This window comes from Elgaria multicarinata, chromosome 3 (genome assembly GCF_023053635.1).
Source record: "Elgaria multicarinata webbii isolate HBS135686 ecotype San Diego chromosome 3, rElgMul1.1.pri, whole genome shotgun sequence".
Lineage (NCBI taxonomy): Eukaryota > Metazoa > Chordata > Lepidosauria > Squamata > Anguidae > Elgaria > Elgaria multicarinata.
In genome coordinates, this window is record NC_086173.1 from 108475594 (window position 1) to 108497106 (window position 21513).

The window sequence follows — 21513 nt, forward strand, 5'->3', positions numbered from 1 at the left end:
CAATGTTTCCCAGAACTTCTAGAAGTAGTGGCTGTTTAACGCTATTGGAAATTTAGACACTTGCCCCAAAGAAGCTATAGGAATTATACAGATAGCTAGAGGCTTTAATGAACTTATAGGAGAATAGAGGATATTGTAGTAAAAATGGGGAGGGAGTAGGGGGAAGCCATGCCAAAACAGGGGACAGGAGCAGGCAGAAGAAACATCATGGCCTGCTCCTGTTGGACTCTTCCCCCACCCCCACAGGGCAATCTGTCATCTTGGCCCTGCGGGGAAGAAGAAAGAGCAAGGGGACAGGAGCAGGCAGAAGAAACATCGGGGCCTGCTTCTGTTGGACTCTCTCTCTCTCTCTCTCTCTTCCCCCCTCCCTCCTGAACTCCTGTTCCTTGTGTGTCATGTCTTTATTAGACTGTAAGCCTGAGGGCTTACACTTTTTTGCTAAGTGTAAGCCGCTCCAAGAGCCTTTTTTGGCTGAAGAGCGGGGTATAAATATGATAAATAAATAAATAAATAAATAAATAAATAAAACACACACACACACACACAAAACTGGGGAATCATGGAGTTCTAAAGGCTTGAAGGAGTTTGTAGGAAGTTGCCACGCCCCTCTGGGCATGGCAATCTGGATGACCTGGAGCTCCCTGAGCCAAAGATCACAGAGGAGCAGCCTGAATCGAGGGACTGTGCAGCAAATCCATTTTCCATTTTATATATTTATTAGTAAAAACGAATGGGTGCCAATTGATGATATATTTATTAGGCAAGCATGATAATTTCAAAGTTGTAATCAATGTTTCCAAGTGATTATCCCTAGCAGTCTGTGAGAGAATACATATATGTGATTAAAATACATATATATTTCAGTCTGAAATGGAACTAATAAGCAGTAACAGCAAAAGCAAGTGTCTAACAATCTCAGTAGAAGAAAAATGAACTCTGCTGAAATAGAAGATTGGTTGTCAACATATTTAATGATGTGCTGATTTTAGTGATGTATTGGTTTAAAATATTTTAATTAGTTGTATGATGTTTGCATTTGTGTTGTGCTCCGCCTCGATCCAGAGGGCGATGCGGGTAATTATTATTATTATTAAGCAAAATTCTTTGGGTTGCTAAAATTTATTATTATTATTATTATTATTATTATTATTATTATTATTGGGTCGAACATATTGGGTCAAACATGGGTCTTTACACGTTGGGTCAAACATGGGTCTTTACATTCCAATAAATTTTCTAAATAATATAATGTTTAATTCAAGTTAATGGTGCTTTAATTTTTCCCTCAAATATTTTGCATGTTTTGGGACAAAGTTTTAGCATGGGGTATTTTTTCCTCTTTGTTGAATACTATGTAGAAGTAAAAGATAACCTTCTCCTGTTGACCTACAAAGCTTTTCACTGTCTAGCTCCTTCCTACCTTTCCTCTCTCATCTCACACTATTGCCCCGCTCGTGCTCTTCGCTCTTCTAATGCCATGTTTCTCACCTGCCCAAGGGTCTCTACTTCCCTTGCTCGGCTTCGTCCATTTTCTTCTGCTGCCCCTTATGCCTGGAACGCTCTTCCAGAACATTTGAGAACTACAAGTTCAATCGCAGCTTTTAAAGCTCAGCTAAAAACTTTTCTTTTTTCTAAAGCTTTTAAAACTTGATTTTGTTCTGACTTTTATACTGTTAGTTTTACTCTACCCTGTGCCTGTTTGTTGCATTCTCTTCCCCTTCTTATTGTTTTATTATGATTTTATTAGAATGTAAGCCTATGCGGCAGGGTTTTGCTATTTTATTGTTTTACTCTGTACAGCACCATGTACATTGATGGTGCTATATAAATAAATAAATAAATAAATAAATAATAGACTACTCTCAGTGCATCAATAAATTTCCTGATATAAATTGAAAATTTTCCAATGTGCAAATTAAACCCAATTTCCATAGGAAAATTTTCCACAATATTTTCTGGGAAACCCACACCATTACACTTCAGAGGAAGCTCTTTTCCTTATAACTGCATAATAGACTCCCTTCCCCCACTAATGGAGGGACATGGAGAAGAACCTCCCTTGAATATCTTAAGGCACAGCCAGGTTGGTATAGGACAGACAGGTGTTCCTTCAAACCATGCAGGGCTTTAAAGGTAAACACTAGAACTTTGAACTGGGCCCAGAAACAACAGACAACTATCAGAATTGCTGTAATAGGGTTCCATCTGGCTGTACCTGTTAAAATTCTGACAGCTGCTTTTTGCACTAGCTAAAACTTCCAGGTCATCTTCAAGGCCAGTCTCACATGTAACACATTACAGTAATCTAATCAGGTAGTTACCAATGCATGGAGAATCATGGCAAGGAATGGCCATAGCCGGCAGGGAACCAGCTGAAGCTGGTAAAAGATACTTCAAGCCACTGATGCCACCTGGGTGTCAAGTCAGAAATATCTACCCACAGTGGCTTTATCTTGTCAGGATTCAACTTTAGTTTATTGGCCCTGTTCCACCCCATTACTGAATTCAGACTTTACTGAATCCAGTTCAGCCAACTCACAACTTTACCTGACTCAGATGACAGTGAGAAATTGAGGACAGTTCATTCCAAACTCCTCTGTAACCTCACTCAGCAGGTACATAAACATGGCAAAAAGCATGAGAAAAGATGGAACCATGGAGGGATACCCCCTTCCCCTGCTACTTTCTGAAACAGAACCTGCTCTGAGCCCCAAATAAAAAGTGCAAGTAAACTGGCATTATTTCACTCTCATTCTCCCTCCCTCTTTCTCTTTTTGGTTGCAGGTGGATAGCGTAAATAGAGGTTATGCATGCAGAAGTTTACAAAATCTCACACTGAAGTTCTGTGAAGAGTGGGGGAGGGTGAGCACTCTGTAGGTCCAAGATTTGCTCCCACACTCAATCACATGTAAATTGTTTATGGTGCTATATAAATAATAATAATAATAATAATAATAATAATAATAATAATAATAATAATAATAATCAGGCAGTATGAGATTCATACATTGAAACTATAATTCTACATGGTGCAGTAAAATACTTCTCTTAACCCTACAGGGAATTATTATGACCACATTCTTTTGGTCTGTGATCAGTTTTTCTATGAAAGTAGTTGATTAGACAAGAGTTACTCTCTTTTTATTTTCATCGGAAATAAACTGGAAAATTAAAATTGTTGTCCAGAAGATTTCACTGAAATTCCTGAATTACCCGAACTCCTACTCAACTATCAACATTTTACCAGAATCCAAGAAAACTTGGCATGTTGAGAATATGGCCTTATTTGTCTCTAATGTTTCTCACAGCCAGTTACATTTTCATATTGTTAAATAGACTGGAAAATGGGGCAACTGTCTGTTTTGGTGCCTAGATTCCCCCCCCCCCCCCGAATTATAATGTAGCTTTGTGCTCATTAGCATAATCACTGGATATAATTCCCCATGTTGGGAGAGAGATGGCTAAACATTTTTCACATCTGTTTTAAAAGATGTTCATAAGAGGGTTCAACTGACTGTAAAGATACTGTGTTTTCAGAAACCAAGTGTTTCTGTCCTAACCATACCGGTGCAACAGTCTGGCACTTTCACGCTGCAATTCATGAAGAAGAATGCCTGTCTTTCAGTCTTCTTTGTGTTATGCTGTTGGAATGATTGTTAATAACATAATGTGCTGCTACTGGTTTAAAAATGCAACAGTATATCATTTCTCCAGGATTATCCATGTGAAATGGGAAAATAGGTTTTAGTCTTCGTGCATAACAAGCTTCAGCTCTATTCTTTATGCCTGACATTTGATGGATATTCCTAGAAGTTAATCTGCTTTACTGTGACACAGTTTTGTTCTGAACTGTTAACTGTTTAACACTTTTTTAAAGAAAACATAAGCAGCTGGGCACAAAGTAGTAACATACAAAAATGAAGTTTTATTTTGTATAAAGTTTAGCTAGTAGAGAACGGATTTTTAACATTTTAACATTGAATTTTGAACAAGAAGAGTAAACATAGTCCAGAATATTTAGATATAGGTTTTGTTCACTGTTTTTTCTTAACAGCACCATCTTACTCTTTTTCCTTCTTAATACTATATGAGTTCTTGGGGAAATTAAGCAATTATGACATTAGGATAATTTATCTGCTCCCTCCCAGCAGACTGTAGCAGCAATTGTTCAGCACCTACCAGCCAGATGTGACATTTCTATACTTTTATCTTTTTCCTGGTGGAAGGGTGTTTCTTTTATACACCAAATCTATATTTCTTTAATATAGTTTAGAAAGTCTGGATGTGATTTATTTATTTTTAAACAAGCCTCTACTCTTCTTTTAAGTTCTTAACCTAGAGACTTTGGCTACAGCTGCAATCAGAAGTACAAAGGCTTAGATTGAGGAATTAGCAAGCTGGTCAGGGTTTAAATGGGGCTTCAATTGGGGTTTAAATTAAGCCCTCCCCTATTTCCATACCAGTGTTAGGGCTTATACACACACACACACACACACACACACACTAAAGATCTCGGCAGTTAAATGAATAGGGAATGACAATGACTACGACTTATAGTACATGAAAACGAACAAATTAGGACATTTTTTTATTAACTAAAAGGAATGCTGACATTGACCAGTTTCACATGATTGTCACAGCTCATCATGCCTTATTTAAGCCACAAGTCACAGTGCCTGCAGTTGGCATCCCAAATATTCAAGCCACAACCACAGCTTGTCGTGTAATCTAAACAAAGATACTGTGGTTTATGCAAAGGTAAAACAACCCTTGCATAACCCACAGTCCCCAGGTTCAGACAAGTCAAGCCATGGTTGCAGCGTGAATATTTAAAATGGCCATCAATACATGATACAACCCACTCTGGCTTAAATAAGCCAAGGTGGGCTGTTTGATCATGCCAACTGGCCCGCTGTCCTGCATATATTGCATACTGAAAATATGGCTTACCCAACTAAAATAATAATACAAACAATAGGAATGAAACAAATGCAGCACTAGCAAACCATAAATGCAGTTTTGGAAATTAATTGTAAAAAATCCATATAAAATCAAGATAGGAGTAGCAGAACACAATTCAGAGCCAACCAGAGAAAAATGACAAACTAGACCTGTGGAAATCAATAATTTCCATGCATTTTCATAAATGTACTCAGTACTGATTAAAGGAGATATAATAAGCAACCTCCATTTATTATTTGATAACTATTCATTAGAGTCTTACACCAAAACCTGGCACAACTGCTTTGTACAGACCATCTAACCTTTTGTAATATTAAATTCTCATTGTAGAATTCAGAGGAAGGTGCTTTACCTCAAACATACCTTTTAAAATTATCAGAATTTCAACAATGATTTCTCTCTCTCTCTCTCTCTCTCTCTCTCTCTCTCTCTCTCACACACACACACACACACACACACACACACACACACACACACTCCATATGAAAAAAGCAACACACTGAAAGTGTGAATCGATGTTGAAACCAACTAGGACATTTTGTTCTATTCACAATTAAGAAATTAATTTCTTAAACCGCATTCTTTCATATATGTGTTTTATTTATGAGCTGTGGAACCCTAAGAAAACAAAGGAATGCACAGTTTCTTTTGTACCAAGGCTCAGGATGAAGATGTAGGTTCAACTTTGGACTTACGTTTTTCATCATCAGCATGCACTAGGGATGCTGCTCTTGACAAAACATCCAATGGAGTCTCCATTCCTGTCAGGATCCTGAAAAATATATATAAAAATATTTTGTTACTTTCTGAAACAACAAAAAAAGGGAGAGAAATGCCTCTCTCATTAAATTACCAGCAGACAGTAGTAATACTGCCCAGAGAGCTTCAACTATGTGGTGGTATAGAAATAAAATAATAATAATAATAATGTTTCTTCAGTGAGGCGCCAACATTTCATTCATGGAAGGTGTTTCTCCCTGCCTAATTTTTGGCAATCCCCTCTTACTCACAGAGTTTCCCCTCCCATTCAGTAGGTTCCCCCAAATCTTGGGAGAAGGATTTCAAAGGATTCTGGGGGAACTTCCAAGATCACAAAGAAACACAAATGTCATCTTTCACCCAACCTTCTCATCACTGGTCTGAATTGAAACCATACAGATAGCAAATACTAAATACCCAAATATATTTCAAATATTGGTCTTAACCTAGCTTTCATGATTCAGTTATAGGGAAACTAAATAAAGTGCAATGCTCCGCTAAACCAAGCAGTTCCTTCCTTGTAATCAGCAATGCCAGTATCAATCAGAAAAGGCGTTAATCTGAAACTAAGCAGAGGGACTGCTTCTGTGTTCAGATTGTTGTTGTTACTCAGCCCACCTAATAATTGTTTTTATACACTGAACAGATTAGAAGTTCAAGGAAACCCTACATTTGCTGTATTGTAAAACAACTGTATTCCAGGAGCACTACATGCACAGCAAGCCAAATCATTATTGCTATGCAGCACACAAATAATAACATTTAACTTACAATCCAGAACACAGTGCTGGAAAACTTCCAGATGCCTAAAAATTTGATGATGATGCCTAGGAATTTGAAATACATTCCCTCGGCTGCCAGGAAAACAAAAATCCCTCCCTAAATATTTTCACAAAATACAAAGACCAATGTTACAACAAAGATGAGAAAGGCACAGAACATGGTACAAAGCAGACTAATTCCAAGACCAAATGGATCTGTCCCTATTCTATCAATTTTATACTAAACCAAGCAAATCTGTTTTGGACACAAGTTTCTCTCATGTTCATGGTCTAACTAGCACTGCTGCTTACATTCTGGCAGCCTGCTAGCTTCCAGAGATGAAGGACTGGCTGACTGACTCATGGCCCAAAGCAGCGCTAATATGAACCATGAAGACTTGGACTATTGCTACTTCTGCCTGTCTATACAGACAGCAGTACAGAATAGTGGTTAGAGTGCCAGGCTAGAACTAAGGAGTCCCAAGTTCAAATTCTCATTTAGCCATGAAATTAATTGAGTGACCTTGAACCACTGACTACTTCTCCACCTAGCCAACTTCATAGAGTTCTTGCAAGATAAAATTGGGGGAGGAAAACCATGTACACTATCCTGAGCTCCTCTGAGGAAAAGCAGAATATAAACTTACTGATTTAAAAAACAACAAGATAGCTCCCAGACACTTCAACAAGTACTTTACACATAATATTGTCAAAATCTAAAAGTGTCTCAAAGAACTTCAACAGGAAAGAGCAGAAATTTAAGAATGCTTTAAAAAGTTCAACAACCTTCACTCAGAAAATTCCACTTACAGAATCATAGAATAGTAGAGTTGGAAGGGGCCTATAAGGCCATCAAGTCCAACCCCCTGCTCAATGCAGGAATCCATGTCAAAGCATTCATGACAGATGGCTGTCCAGCTGCCTTTTGAATGCCTCTAGTGTGGGAGAGCCCACGACCTCCCTAGGTAATTGGTTCCATGATCATACTGCTCTTACAATCAGGAAAATTTTCCTGATGTCCAGCTGGACTCTGGCTTGAGCCCGGTATTTCATGTCTTGTACTCTGGGATGATCGAGAAGAGATCCTGGCCCTCCTCTGCATGACAACCTTTCAAGTATTTGAAGAGCACTATCATGTCTCCCCTCAGCCTTCTCTTCTCCAGGCTAAACATGCCCAGTTCTTTCAGCCTCTCCTTGTAGGGCTTTGTTTCCAGACCCATGATCATCCTCTTTGCTCTCCTCTGAACCCCCTCCAGCTTGTCTGCATCCTTCTTGAAGTGTGGTGCCCAGAACTGGACACAATACTCAAAATGAGGCCTAACCAGTAGGGGTGTGGAGAGCAGGCCTTCTCCGCCCTGAAATTTGGAGCAGAGCTCTGTTAAGCTCCTCCAAGTGCCGCTCGCGACTCTGGCAAGCTGAGCTCTGCCCTGATTTCAGAGTGACTCCCCATACTCTTCCCTGACAGATTACCTGTTGGAGAACTGACCGTTTTCGGATAACCACTTCAGTCAATGGAAATTAATAAAATGCTTACAGCTCCTTCATTTTTAAAGATAAAGACATGAAACTTGGCATGGTGATATCTCTTAAGTAGTTCTTTACACATGCCAAGTTTGGAGTAGTTCTCTTTAAGCCTTAATTTCTTAAGTTTTTTTTTAAAAAAGTTCATGGTTTAAAATTATTATTTTTTAAAAAACACGCTCCCTCTCCCCACCAATGGCCAGAACCAGCAGCCAGTTAGTGTTTTCCATTCCCCAGAACACTGCGATTGAAGGAGAACATGGTCATGGACAGCGCAGTGGCAATTCCTAATTGGTTAGCCACAGATGTCAATAACAAAGCTGCCCCTCACCCCATTCAGTGTCTTCCAAATATGGAGATATTCAGTTGACACACACACACACACACACACACAGCATTGATGCCTGAAAAACATTCTGATAATTTCGGAGACCTTAGAAGCTCTGATTGGGCATGCCTTTGCTCTGAAATTATTCAACAGGTTTGGAAGCGGCCAATCTCCACTCTGGAAGATCGAATGCTCCACGGATGTTTGCAGTTACCAGAACTTTACAGTGCGCAGCGCATACCCCTTCTAACCAGTGTTGAAGAAAGGGGAATCAGTACTTCACATGATTTGGAAGCCATACTTCTATTAATTTAACCCAAAATAGCATTTGCTTTTTTTAGAGCCACATCACACTGTTGGCTCATATTCAGCTTGTGATCTACAATTCCAAGATCCTTCTCGCTTGTAGTATTACTGAGCCAAGTGTCCACTATCTTGTAACTGTGCATTTGGTTTCTTTTTCCTAGATATAGAACTTGGCATTTATCTCTATTAAATTTCATTCTGCTGTTTTCAGTCTAGCGCTCCAGCCCATCAAGATCACTTTGATGTTTGCTTCTGTCTTCCAGGGTATTAGCTATCCCACCCAATTTTGTGTCATCTCCAAATTTAATAAACATTCCCTGCATCTCCTCATCCAAGTCATTAATAAAAATGTTGAAGGGCACTGGGCCCAGGACTGAGCACTGTGGTACCCTGCTTGTTACCTCCTCCCAGTTTGAGAAATCCTTCACTCAAGAACAAACCATATGATTAATGCTGCATGTAGTTTGGCACTTGGTCTCATCTACACTCTGATTGCATCAAACTATAATTTTGACATATAGTAATTGGTATATATCCAGGTTTTGCTATGAAAGATCCTACTTAGAGACAGTAAGGCTTTCAGGCTCTATGATTGCAACATGCAGGCAAACAAATGAAAATGGGTGTTTAAGCAAGTGTCATTCTGCACAGCTACTCCAGATAAAAAAAATTCATGATAGGAACCACTGTTTTGCTTAATTTGGCTTCCCTCTTCTTTCAGAAGTGTTAGAATAGAACGACTGGATTCAGACAACACACACTTGTTGTGAGGTATTTAATCCACAATGAGCCATGGCACCTATGGGCACCAGGTAGCATATGCGACCCCTGCTCAGGGGTTGTCGTGCAAACCCACTTAGCCTGGAACCCTAAAACAGAACATGGATTATATGACAATTGTTTAACCCTCACATAAGGCACATTCACCAGATTCACATGACACAAGTGGGAATTGCATATTCAAAGTGGCAGCTGCACACTCCAGCAACCTCACCATGGTTTAAATGACAACCCACAGTGGGGTTGTTGTGTCATGCGAACAGCCCTAATATGTCCCAGTAGATAGAGTTGGACTAAATGGTTTCCAGGCCTTTCCATTCTTGCAAATGTGCCTAACAGTGACTGTAAACTAACTGCAATTGTAAACTATCCTGAATAAATCCTGTTGCACAGATTCAGTTTTGAAACCAGGCCGGTTAGTTTAGTTTCCTTTCCTTAGGACACAACATTCCAAGGTGTTGCCAATTCACCCTGTTGGAGGAATCTGCTGAAAACATGAAGATGTGGTACTAAAAGCAACACACTCTCCTTCCATCAGATTATAAATTCTAGAAGAGCACAATAATTTTAGCCAGGAAAGAAAGAACATTTCCCAGACTATTAAAAAAAAATTACAGAGAATTTTACCAGCCACACATTCCTTCTTGGCAGGAAAAAGCTTCATATGCACCCTGGTGTCTTCAGCCACTGTCCCTCACTGATTCTGAACTGAGATGATCGTTTGCTTTAAGAAACTCCCAAGACCACATCACAAGCTAAATAGGTCCAGAATTTAAACAAGTTACATCACAGCTGTCGAAGAAAGGCATGTCCATTAACAATGCAGACAGCATTCACCATGGTGGAGGTAGGATTGAAAGATCCGTTCTCATAGATCCAGAACCAGTAAATAAATAAGTAAAGTAAGGAGGTGCTGGTGCTTAGTTCCCATGTAGATAGCAGAGCATTGAAAAGTATTACAAAGTCATTTGGATGACCTTCATAGTCAGAAAAGGGTGACGACTGCAAAGTTACAAATCAAAAAGCCCATGAAGTAGCAGAAGCCATGCTGGCACTTCAGAGTTTGAAAAAGGCTACAAGGGTTGTACAATCCAGGAACTAAAGACAGACACATGCCAAGCCAAATATAACAGCAGCGGTCTACAACAACTAGCATCGGGCTGGACGAAACTAGAACCATAAACATCCACCACAAAATGTAACAAATCAAACTGTATTTGTCCATCATAGGAATCTGTGGACCATCAACTTCTTCCAGACCCTAGCTCTGAGGACAAGTGGAAAGCTTAGACATAAGAAATGCATAGGTGACAGATGACAGGAATCATGCAGAAATAAACCCAAATGGTGGCCTTACCTTATTCCTTTGTCCCTCATTCCCTGTCCCCACTATTCTTTGGCCAACCCTCCTCAGTCAGTTGTTCAGGGATGACTTACTTCTGTGTGCCACTCAGTCTCTAGCACGGAGTTGGTACTCAGCGGTTTGTGAAACATGCGCATGCTAAATAAACAGAGGCAGCAGCAACAGTGTGTAGGTGTGTGTGAGGGAGAGGCATGTTACAGAAGGAAGCGCTTGGCGAGAGAGCATCACAGGGGGCAGCCTCTCATCTCTAGGAGTGCTGCCTGGTTCAACGGGTCAGACACGGGTCATTTGTAGGCTAGTTCTGTGGAGCAAATGCACGGGCTCCATGACGGTTGACCATACTAGAACATTCTGGAGCGAGGAACAAGAAAAGAAAAAGTCGCGGATTGGGGGGTGGGGGTGGCGTCTTTTGATACGGTGTGCCAGACCGGACACTAAGCGCCTTCTTTCTTTTGTACATGCATTTCAATATTTCAAAAATCTGGAAATAAATAAGCTACGCCGAAGCGAAAGAGACCGTCCCCGTCTCCCCACTTGTGGCCAGAGATTCATGGGAAGGTTTGGTCCGAGCGCGGCGCGTTCGCCTGCAGGAACAGGCATCCCTCGAACTGACTAAAGGAACACGCGGCAAGTCTAGACACGGCGCCCCTCCGGAGCTCAGGGCCCGCTCGAGGGTGGCGCGCGCGGGCTCCGGCCACCAGCTGCAAGTCTCCTACAAGGGCCGCCAAGAGTCTCGCTCGCCCGCCCGCCCCGCTCTCGACTCCCCTCCCGCAAAGTTGCCGCAGTGCATTTCCGCCGCCGTCACAAAGCATGCAAGGGGGCGAAGGGCTTTGCGGGCTCGAGCGGCAGCCTTTCCTTCCCCCTCACTCACCAGTTTGCTCCAACTCCGCGCTGCTGCGTCGCGCTCCCCCCTGCAGAGCCGAGCCGAGCCGGGCCGGGCCAGGAGGGGGGCGGGGATCAGCGTGCTCCCTGCGGCGGCTCCTCCAAGTGCCGCTCGCGACTTCGGCAAGCCGAGCTCCGCTGCGCGGGCTCCAGCCGGGGAGCACCCTGCTTGCTGATTGGTCGAGCGGGCGGCTGGTCCCCAAACAATGCAAGCCTTGCAGAGTCAGCAGTCGCGTTAGGAGCCGCCGCCGTGCACTGGCCGAGGCAAGAATTCCAAGAATGATGGAATTCTCTTCCTAGCAGGTGGGGAGAGCCATGCTGTCCCATTGGCTGGGGAGCCCATGAGATCAGCATACATTAGGGTAATCAGGCCGTGACATCACATCCTCACCAGGTAGGAATTGAAGGCGGGGTGGGGGGGAGAGAAAGATACCTCAGTGGGAGGCAGAAGCGCGCTCGCGCGCATGGTTCTCAGGGCCTGACCTCAGCTTCCTCCTCCAGGGAGGCGAGTCCACGCTGGATCGCAGTTGGCATTTACCGCCGCCCACTGCAGACAAAGCCGCCTCGCCGTTGGGCAAACTCCAGGCATTCGGGGCAGTGTTTTCATTGTAACGTGCTGCGGCTCTAGGTGGGAAGAGAGCGGCACGACTGGACTGGTGAAATGTACAGGAAGCGGGCTCTTCACGTAGTAAATCATGTGCGTGCTGCCACAAGCGGAGAGACTTACCTTTGTATCTTCACTCGGAGCAATTCCCCCACTCAGTTCGGTGAGGTGTCAAGAGCAGAAAGGGAGGATTCAGGGAGGCATTCTGCTTCAGACACATGGAAGAGATGGGTACAGAGAGCAAATAGGGATTTAAAAATTAAACCGATATGGTCATATTGAGCTCTATCGTGTTGATAATGCTGGAAATATAAACAGCTTAAGTCGCTCTATATCCTGTTTTCTCTCACTAAGGGCACCCCTAAGCATGTTTAGGCAGGGGGGGAAACTCCTACAATTCCCAGCATGCCCTAGCCAGCATAGTTGCCTGTGAAGTGCTGGGAGATGTAGGACTTCTCTGTCTAAACATGCATAGAAATGCTCCCTAACTGACTTTGTAACTGACTCCAGCCAACTACTATGGAATGCCCCTATAACATACAACTCCTCAAAGAGGTTCTTAAAGACCAGTTTAGGAACTATGCTTATGACCGCTGCCAGTTTTGAAAAGAATCTGCTTTCAAAGGAGTGAGTTGCCTGTTGTGTATATCAGGGTGTGCCAAGACATTTCACTTCCTGAAATGGAGCAAAACATGGTGCCCTTCACCAATCCAAGTCAAGGTGCATAGTACCCAAAGACAGGCACATTGCTTTGGCACATGAGGCAGGAAATTCCACAAGCACCTCCCACCATCTTTGGCAGTAGAAATACAGTAAAAACAAATGACAATGTGCAGTGTAAGGCAGCTGCTTCACTCTGCCTAACAGTACAGCCGGACCTGATTTATATATAACCTGATATATTGTTGAAGATAAATCAGTTAGCTATACAGCTCCCCCCAAAATAGCTACCTTTCCATGCCAAGGCTGTGTTCCATGTTATTTTGCAGACAGACAGACATTGCTTTCAGAATACTAGGATAGATTGCTTCCAATTGCTATAATTAGGCTGCAGTCATTACTTTGCAGCAGGCAATCACACGTAGAAAGGACTTAGGAATGATTAACAAAACACACCAGCTAACTCACAAAGCTGATTTAGCTTCAAAATCTCAGAACTTAGATAAAACAATAAATTGTACGTTCCGCCTGGTTGCAGCAGAGAGAGGTGAGGGTGAAGCCTTTTTCATGAGCCTGATTGGGATCAACTGTCATTTAGCTTACTCCTCCCAGAACTGTCTCCTGCAGTGGTGGCCGGTGCACCTTGTCATTGTTTGACTTCTGTAGTTTAAGGTTGCACACTGAATGCAATGTTCAGAAAGCCTCACTTAAGATATCATATTGCACTGGATGGTGTGTGTGTGTGCGTGTGTTTTGTTTTTCTTCCTTTTTCTCTCTCCCCTTTGAAAATAGGTTTGGCTGTTGAGGTGGGCTTTGTCCTTGAAAAACAGAATGTTTCCCTCAACCAACGTTTATATTGATGTCTTATTTTCAATGGTGATATTCCATTGTATTTACATCTTTCTCACCTGACCTAAATTGGATCTGTGAGTCAAGATGGGATTCATATTTGAAAGGTAAAATGTCCTGAACTCTCCCATTTGAAAATGAGTATGGAGGTCTGGCTGGTATTTGAACCTGAAAGATATAATTCTACATTCACCATGTACCAGTTTTCATTTTGATAATCTCAATAGTCAAAAAGCCAAACAGGTGAATTACATGAAAAGCTTCACGTAGAAATGACTAATAACTGGTACATGAATTTGCTTATTTTCCTCTTCCTTTCTTGTACCTTCTTTTGTTGAACATTTGTTCGAAGGTAACTTCATTGCACACAGTTTTAAAAAATAAAATAAAAGCCCCCTTGGATATGGTTGATTGAGAGTAGAGAAATGACAAAGGAATGGTGTGCTTAACACCCTACTATAACTCCTGACCCCCATGGGGTTTCAGATGTATGTTTTTCCTTTGCACGCATACATCAATATCCCATAGTAAATTGTGGCAAGATTACAAATGAGGCATTCCATTCGAAATAAGTTAAAGGAAACAAGTTAAAGGAAGACAGATTCCAGCTGAACATCAGGAAAAACTTCCTGACTGTTAGAGCAGTATGACAATGGAATCAGTTGCCTGGTGAGGTTGTGGCCTCTCCCACACTAGAGGCCTTCAAGAGGCAGCTGGGCAACCATCTGTCAGGGATGCTTTAGGGTGGATTCCTGCATTGAGCAGGGGGTTGGACTCGATGGCCTTGTAGGCTCCTTCCAACTCTGCTATTCTGTGATTCTATGATTCTATGAAATAGCATTCTAGTCGTCCTTCTAATAAACCTGATATTATAAAGATGTTATTGATTTAAACTATGGCTTTGAAAGCTGCCAAAGTCAAGTACTATGATACCAAATGCAAAATAGGAAAAAGAAATCATGGGAAAGCTACACACCAAGTAAAATGCTCCTCTTACATCTCTGCTTTTTTTCTCATATGCAGTTGCTAAGATTAAAAATTTAGCACTTCATTTCACCTCCTCCCCACCTTATAATCCTAGAACCCAGAGTCATCCAGTGAAACTGAAATGTAGGAGATTCAGGGCAGATGAAGGAAGTACTTCTTCCCACCACATAGTTGAACTATGGCACTCACGTTCACAGGAAGTAATGATGTCCATCATGATAGTTATATATTATTTCCAGTAAGTATGTCTCTCCATACCAGTTGCTGGGGAACACAAGTGTATTGCACTCATGTCCTGGTTTTCCATAGGCATCCAGCTGGACACTGTGAAAAAATAATGCTGGACTAGGTAAACATTTGGTCTGATCCAGCAGGGTTTTATGTTCTTAACCAATGCCAGAGAGAGAGATGGGCTAATATATTCTGGGCCATTTCATAGTGACTTACAGTTTCTAAATAATTTTAAAATAAGATATTTTATATCAATGTACAGCACCATGTACATTGATGGTGCTATATAAATAAATAAATAAATAAATAAATAATAATAATAATAATAATAATAATAATACAATAGAAGATGCTGCATATGAAAACAAAACTACTGGGTCAGGATAGTGAATATACCCAGTTTAACAAGCTTCAGGCTTTCTATTTGGTATTATTGCATGTTTACCACTGAAGACATTACAAGCTGTTTCCATGGCAACAGTTTGATGCGTGACAACTTGTGAAATCAGAAAATATTGTAACAGAAAGACAAAAACTGACCCAGAGATGCACATATAACCATAAATATCAAGAATAATTTATGTCACTCCTCAGATAAAGGGTGTCGCAAAATCTTAGTAAGCTTAGTGTTAGTAAAGGTCAACATTAGTACACCTGGAATTTTTATGTCTTTAATCTAGCAGAATTTATTCTATTGGATTTAACTCTATCCGCATCTTGCCTTAATAAAATTATTGGTCACAGTGTACAACTGACATCAGCTTTATAAAATGCACTTCAAGGAAACTTTAATCTAAAACAAGTCGCTTAACTCCATATGCAAATAATTTGAGAAAACATTTCAGCTGTAAAGCTCTCACTTCGTACAGTCTGACATCTAGACAAACTCAAATGACAACAAAAAGTCAAACTATATCAGAAACACTCCACATACACGACAGTGTTGTCCATATGGGAAGACTTAAGGATATTCTTCAAAAGTTTTTTTGGGGGGAAAGGGACTTCATTAATGCCAACTTCAAGTTGTGTCAAACTGAAGTAACTCCAAATAGCAAGATGCTCCAAACTTTGTTATACTTGGTAAATATATCCGTTGTTGTATCAAAAAGTTTGCTTCATTAAACTGGTATTAAAACAAAAGCAAAGATGCCACATTGGGGATTTTGCATTTTGAGATTTCTATTCCTTCCAACATTAGGGAATACTATACAATTTGGCTTTGACTTTTTTTTACCTAGTGCACTCCCTAAAATTGATGTCTGGCTTTGCTAATATAAAGACTGTCACATTTCTCTTTATTTATGGTCTCTGTACCCAGGAACCTGTATGTTTCGCCCAAGGAAGAGAGAGAGATCTGGGTTACCACTGGCCTTTATGTTTTCAGAAGTGGAGATCATCCATTAGACACATTCACAGGCACCAACAACCCATGAGCTGTTGGGGATGAGTGGGAGAGAATGGGTCAGCTGCCCGTAGTGTGCCAGCCACTTCTGCTTTTAATCAACAACTTACAGTCAGCCCAGTCATAGGTTGTTGAGCGTGGCATGCAAATGCAGAGCACTGGGTTAACCACTTCTTTGTACCAGAATCCTAGGTCTAATTTGATATCTGCAGCACCCAGCAGTGACTAATTCATTCAGTTTACAATCTCCATCTTGAGACTGTGTCTAAAATGCAGAGTACAACACCACAATACCTGGCTTTTTTTTTTTTTTTTTTTTGGTCACCTAAGGAAGAGTTCTAGAGTTTCAAGAGCATTTGAAAGCTTGCAAGCACTTTTGTGACTTTCTGGTTGGTCCTAATAAAAGGTGGGTTTTAGTATCACTCATTCGCCTTTTCCTGATGACATTACAAAACAAGTATCTTCTTATTCTAGGAAATGAAGGCAAAAAACAAAAACATGCACTTTAAATAGAGTAGCCACGTATTTCTGGAGTCCACTGGTAATTTCTCTAGGTGTCAGTGTCTACAGTTCATGATTTGCTCTTAGTTATAAGCAACTCTCTCATCTGTAATGCTTTAGGATTGTAGAAACTCTGACATGAACCAAGATCCACTCAGCTAGTTTCATGCACCTTGGCATGCTATGGACTTGAACAGCATCTCTGCAAGCTACATGAAAAAAGACATTTGGAAGGGAAGGAAGTTGTACACACCTTTTGTTACAGATATCTATTGTTCAAAGACACTAAAGTCAAAAATCTTATTGGGTGACACTTATCTTTTGTCTAGCCTACAGTAACTATCTGGGTCTGGCCAACAGCCTTAAAGAAAGAAAAAAGTCCACAATTTTTCTTTTCTTTTAAATCAAGTTGTTGCCTTTTAAAATGTGTAGTGCACTCACTCACCCTTCAAACCTTGACTAGGAATGCTGCATATGACATTCAAACTTCAATGTAAGAGAAACATTGTAAATGGGATGAGATGGTTCAGACATGCCATAGTTATTATAACTCAAGTTCTCATAACAAAGTAGCTCTTTGATGTAGCAAGACATGGAGATCAGTCAGACTACAAAGGCTGTATTTAGTATGTTCATTCCCCAAATGCAGCACAGTGAATACTACATTTACATGCAAAATTTACTACTGCCCTCCATTAATAGTTATCCCAGATTTAATATTTACAATACTTACAATATTTAGGAAGTTTAATATTGTTCTTATATTGGAAATTCTTTGTCTCTTCAGGCCAAGAGCAGAATGCTTCTGGTCACGTAACAGAAATGTGAAATGTTATGTATTCTTTTTTAAAACCAAATATAGAATTTCTCACAGTCGTTATCCAAATATAGTAAATACAGTAGTTTCCACATGTTTGTGCAAATGTTGCCAAAACTGCACCACCCATGCACAAGAAAGAGGTGTCAGCACACTAAGGCTAACCTTGAGGTTTGTAGGATTACCCTAATAAAGAAAAAAAAATTAAGGGTGCTGAAACAAACCCAAAATAGCCAAGTGGGGGCTTGATGGTCATGACTGACACGGGGGTGGGGGAGAACCTGACAACTTGGTGGGAGGGGAAATTGAATGGTTTGGCTTGGAAAGGACAAACGAGGACAGAGGAAGAGAACAACAGGTGTAAAAAGGTTACAGAGAAAACCATGTTGTTGTCTGGATTGGTCATTTCCGGACTCACATGGAGAAGCTATTTGTAGATGTCCCAGGGATGGAAACAAGAGCTGCCCATAGGAACCAAATGGAGAGAAATCCAAGATTTTAATGCAACTGGGATTGGGCATAAGTATGTCCACCACCTCCCCTATTCCAAAACATCAAAATGGAATGGGGGAGAACAACAGGCCAATGATGGCCAAGGATGTTTAGTGGGCACTGAATGCTGACTGACTGGTGGAGATAGAAAAGGAAAACCAGTATGGGGGAAGAGAGTGGCTGAAACCCTGAATGGAAGCACTCTACATTGCCATACCCAAGTAACGCATTTTGGTTTTAAGTGCTGCCATTTGTTGTTTCAGTAGTCCTGCTTTCTTTCTACACCTTTGTACAAAATCGTATAACAATTTTAGCTAAGCTTTCTTAATATTGAGAGAAATAGGCATTGATCAAACACTTGGGTTAAAGTATCTAACCAGCAGAAAAAGGGGGAACTATTAGGCCCTTACGAGCCTAATAGAACAGTCTTATGCATGTTTACTAAAAAGTTTCACTTAATCCCAAATAAGTGTGTACAGGATTATAGCATAACTGGCTTACGAAGGCATGAGTTTGCATAGGCAATCATTTACTATGTGAGATGCATCGTCAAACCAATTCCCTTTAAATGCAACTGATGTGGCTCCCACTTTTGAGACTTCTGCCATGCCAGAAGGGATCCATGTAAAGATCGCTTCCGTTCACATAGTTCCACTAACTGCATATTTAGCTTACTGTAGAAATGATGTAGCACCCAGGGGATCTGGCCTCACTTGCACAGAAGGGTAGAAGACAGAAGCATTTACATGGAACTGAGCCATCAAATGGGCAGCCACGCCACCTGCTCTTACGTCTGGTCCATTTTGATCTTATACCCTCTAATAGCTACTGTCAGTTTGAACTCGTAAAGGACTTATCATAAGAAATGCATTTTAAGTTTCAAAAGTGTGCAAGGTTTTAAGGTTCCTTAACCTCTTCTTTGCACAGATTGAAGATACAAGTAAAGTCTCCATCTACATCTAAAGAGAAGGATAATTTTTGTTTAAATAGTAAAGTTAGATAAAGTACTGAAGACAAGCATATATATGTGCAGTTGTTCTACAATATGATATACTGCTTACCAAATGTTAGGGTGGATTTGTAAACATAGGCAGGGTTCACACAAAATGACAAGCCAGAGTATAGGTCAAGTATGGGTTGACTATGGATTGTTGTTGAAGTGTTGTTTGTTGTTGAATTGTGGATTGTTGTGTTGTGTGAGCCCAGGTGTGTTACCAAACCATGAACAATCCACAAAGAGAACCAACAGTTTGTTGTAGGGTTGTTGACAACCCACACAACCCATACTCTGGCTTGTGTGGTGTGTACCAAGTCATAATTTCAACACATTCGATATATATTACCCACATATGAGTTTGTAAAGGACAGCTTGTAATATGACTGATATTATAAACAAAGCAAAGATTCACATAGGAAGTAGGTGACCTATGTACCTTATTTATTTATTGCATTTCTATACCACCCAATACGTTGCATCTTTCAACTATGGAAATTGTGTGAAATGAACTGAATAGTTTAATTACAGTAAAACAAAACAAAATCTCTACTTATAGCATATAAATAAAGTAAATAAAGTAAAAGCAAAGCAAAAATATAAGCTATTCATGCACAAAAATACTAAATAATGTGGCCTTCAAAAAAAAAAGTAGACTTTAAAAACTGTGTACTACTTGGCAAACAAGTAGTACACAGTTTAGACAAGTTTAATTCGGATTCATAGTGCTGTAATTCCAGGCTGATAGTTGAAGTGAACATCTAAATATACCCAAACTATCAGAATTGTAAGAATGTGAGGGTGAAATAAGGAAGTCATATTGTTTGCCATGCAGCCTTTTAACACACATACATCCCCATTTATCATTACAACTCTGTAATATAGATCAAGTTAATAAGTAGTAACTTTTCTCCTCGCCTATGAAGCCCACTAGGCATTTAAATCCAGGCTTCTATGGTTCAAGTCTTTGTCCACTGCACTATACTGTCCCTCACACTGATTTAATACTGAAAGTGCTTGTTTTAAGGAGATCTGACCTAGCATGAACTAGTGCTCTCATAGCACTATAATGAGTATATCATAAAAGTCTAGACAGACATATTTAAGAGTCTGGGTCAGACTTTGCTTCTCCTCCTCCCCTCCCCCTTGGAGTATGAGGTATTCCAAAAGACAGTTGAATCAGGGAGCTAATGGCTCATACTTCTGTATTCTGTAGAGGGAAATCAGCCCGTCAACAGATGGGAATGGATACCGAAGGGACACTGGGACCATCAACCTAACTACACTTATACACTGATGGATTCTGTATTTCCTGTTACTGAAAATGTCAACTCAGTGTGCTGAGGCAGTGAAAGGGGCAGAAAGTGCCAGGAACGATTGGGAAAGAGCTAAACTAAAACAACCAGTAAAATGGAGAACTAACATAAGAATCAGATCAATGATTCTCGTAATCCTGTTTCCCACCTCCAGTAATGGTCAAACAGAAGCCTTTGAGAAACTCAAGGTTTGTTGGAGGCAGCCAACCTGTGTTGCTCCTCTTCAGCACCTCATTTTCAGTACTACTGAATAAGCAATTCCATGTAGGTATAAATAGCTAATAGCCATTTTCAATTCCAGGTCTTTTTTCCCCAAAACTTATTGAAGGCAATGGCTGCCACATCGAAAGGTACTGAATTCCATAAGATAAATGGTGCAGTTTATTCTGCCTTTGTCTCCCAGTAAATTGAAGTGGATGGTCTTGAATTCTAACATTTGAGGGCATGTGTGTCATCCTTTCTCTCAAAAATTTGTAGCTTTGTAAAACTTCTATATAGTTTTCCCAACAGCAATATATATTTTTTTCTGAATGGAAAAGCCACAAAAGCTTGTTGGGAAAATTCTCATCTCCTGCTGTTATTTTAATTAAAATTTCTGTACCTTTCCTTTTTGTACATATCCTCTTTGAGATTAGGCAATCAGAACTGTATGAATATTCTTTGGACACAATCCAACAGAAAACTAAGTATGCTTGAGTCTGTTTTGGAATATGCTCTAAATGTGAGCACACTAGAGATGGCATTCACATTTGCTTTTTGATTTTTAATCTGTTTCCCAAAATATAGTTCGTAGCATTTAATTTATAATTATTTGTACCTGTACAGTTTCCCTACCAAAGTAGTGCTCAGTGTAACAAAAAGAACATTTAAACGTTTTATAAAAATAAATACAACTCCAAAATACTTTTTAAAGAAACAGTCATTTAAAATTCTTAAGAGATATCACCATAAATGAAACCTTCAGCCAAGATTTAAAGAGCCAGGTTTTGGCTCTCAGC

General features: G+C 40.4%; 1 protein-coding gene across 1 annotated transcript in view; it reads right to left on the reverse strand.

Annotated features, from left to right (window-relative positions):
* The window catches only part of VGLL4 (vestigial like family member 4), a 125667-nt gene extending 113967 nt beyond the window's left edge, over positions 1-11700 (reverse strand). The window contains exons 1-2 of the mRNA XM_063121214.1: positions 11652-11700; positions 5658-5734 (exon numbers count right to left, since the gene is read on the reverse strand). Coding sequence (XP_062977284.1) covers positions 5658-5721 — 64 coding nt within the window. The 5' untranslated portion in view covers positions 5722-5734; positions 11652-11700. The remainder of the gene's footprint in view (positions 1-5657; positions 5735-11651) is intronic.
* Between the last annotated feature and the right edge of the window lie 9813 nt (positions 11701-21513).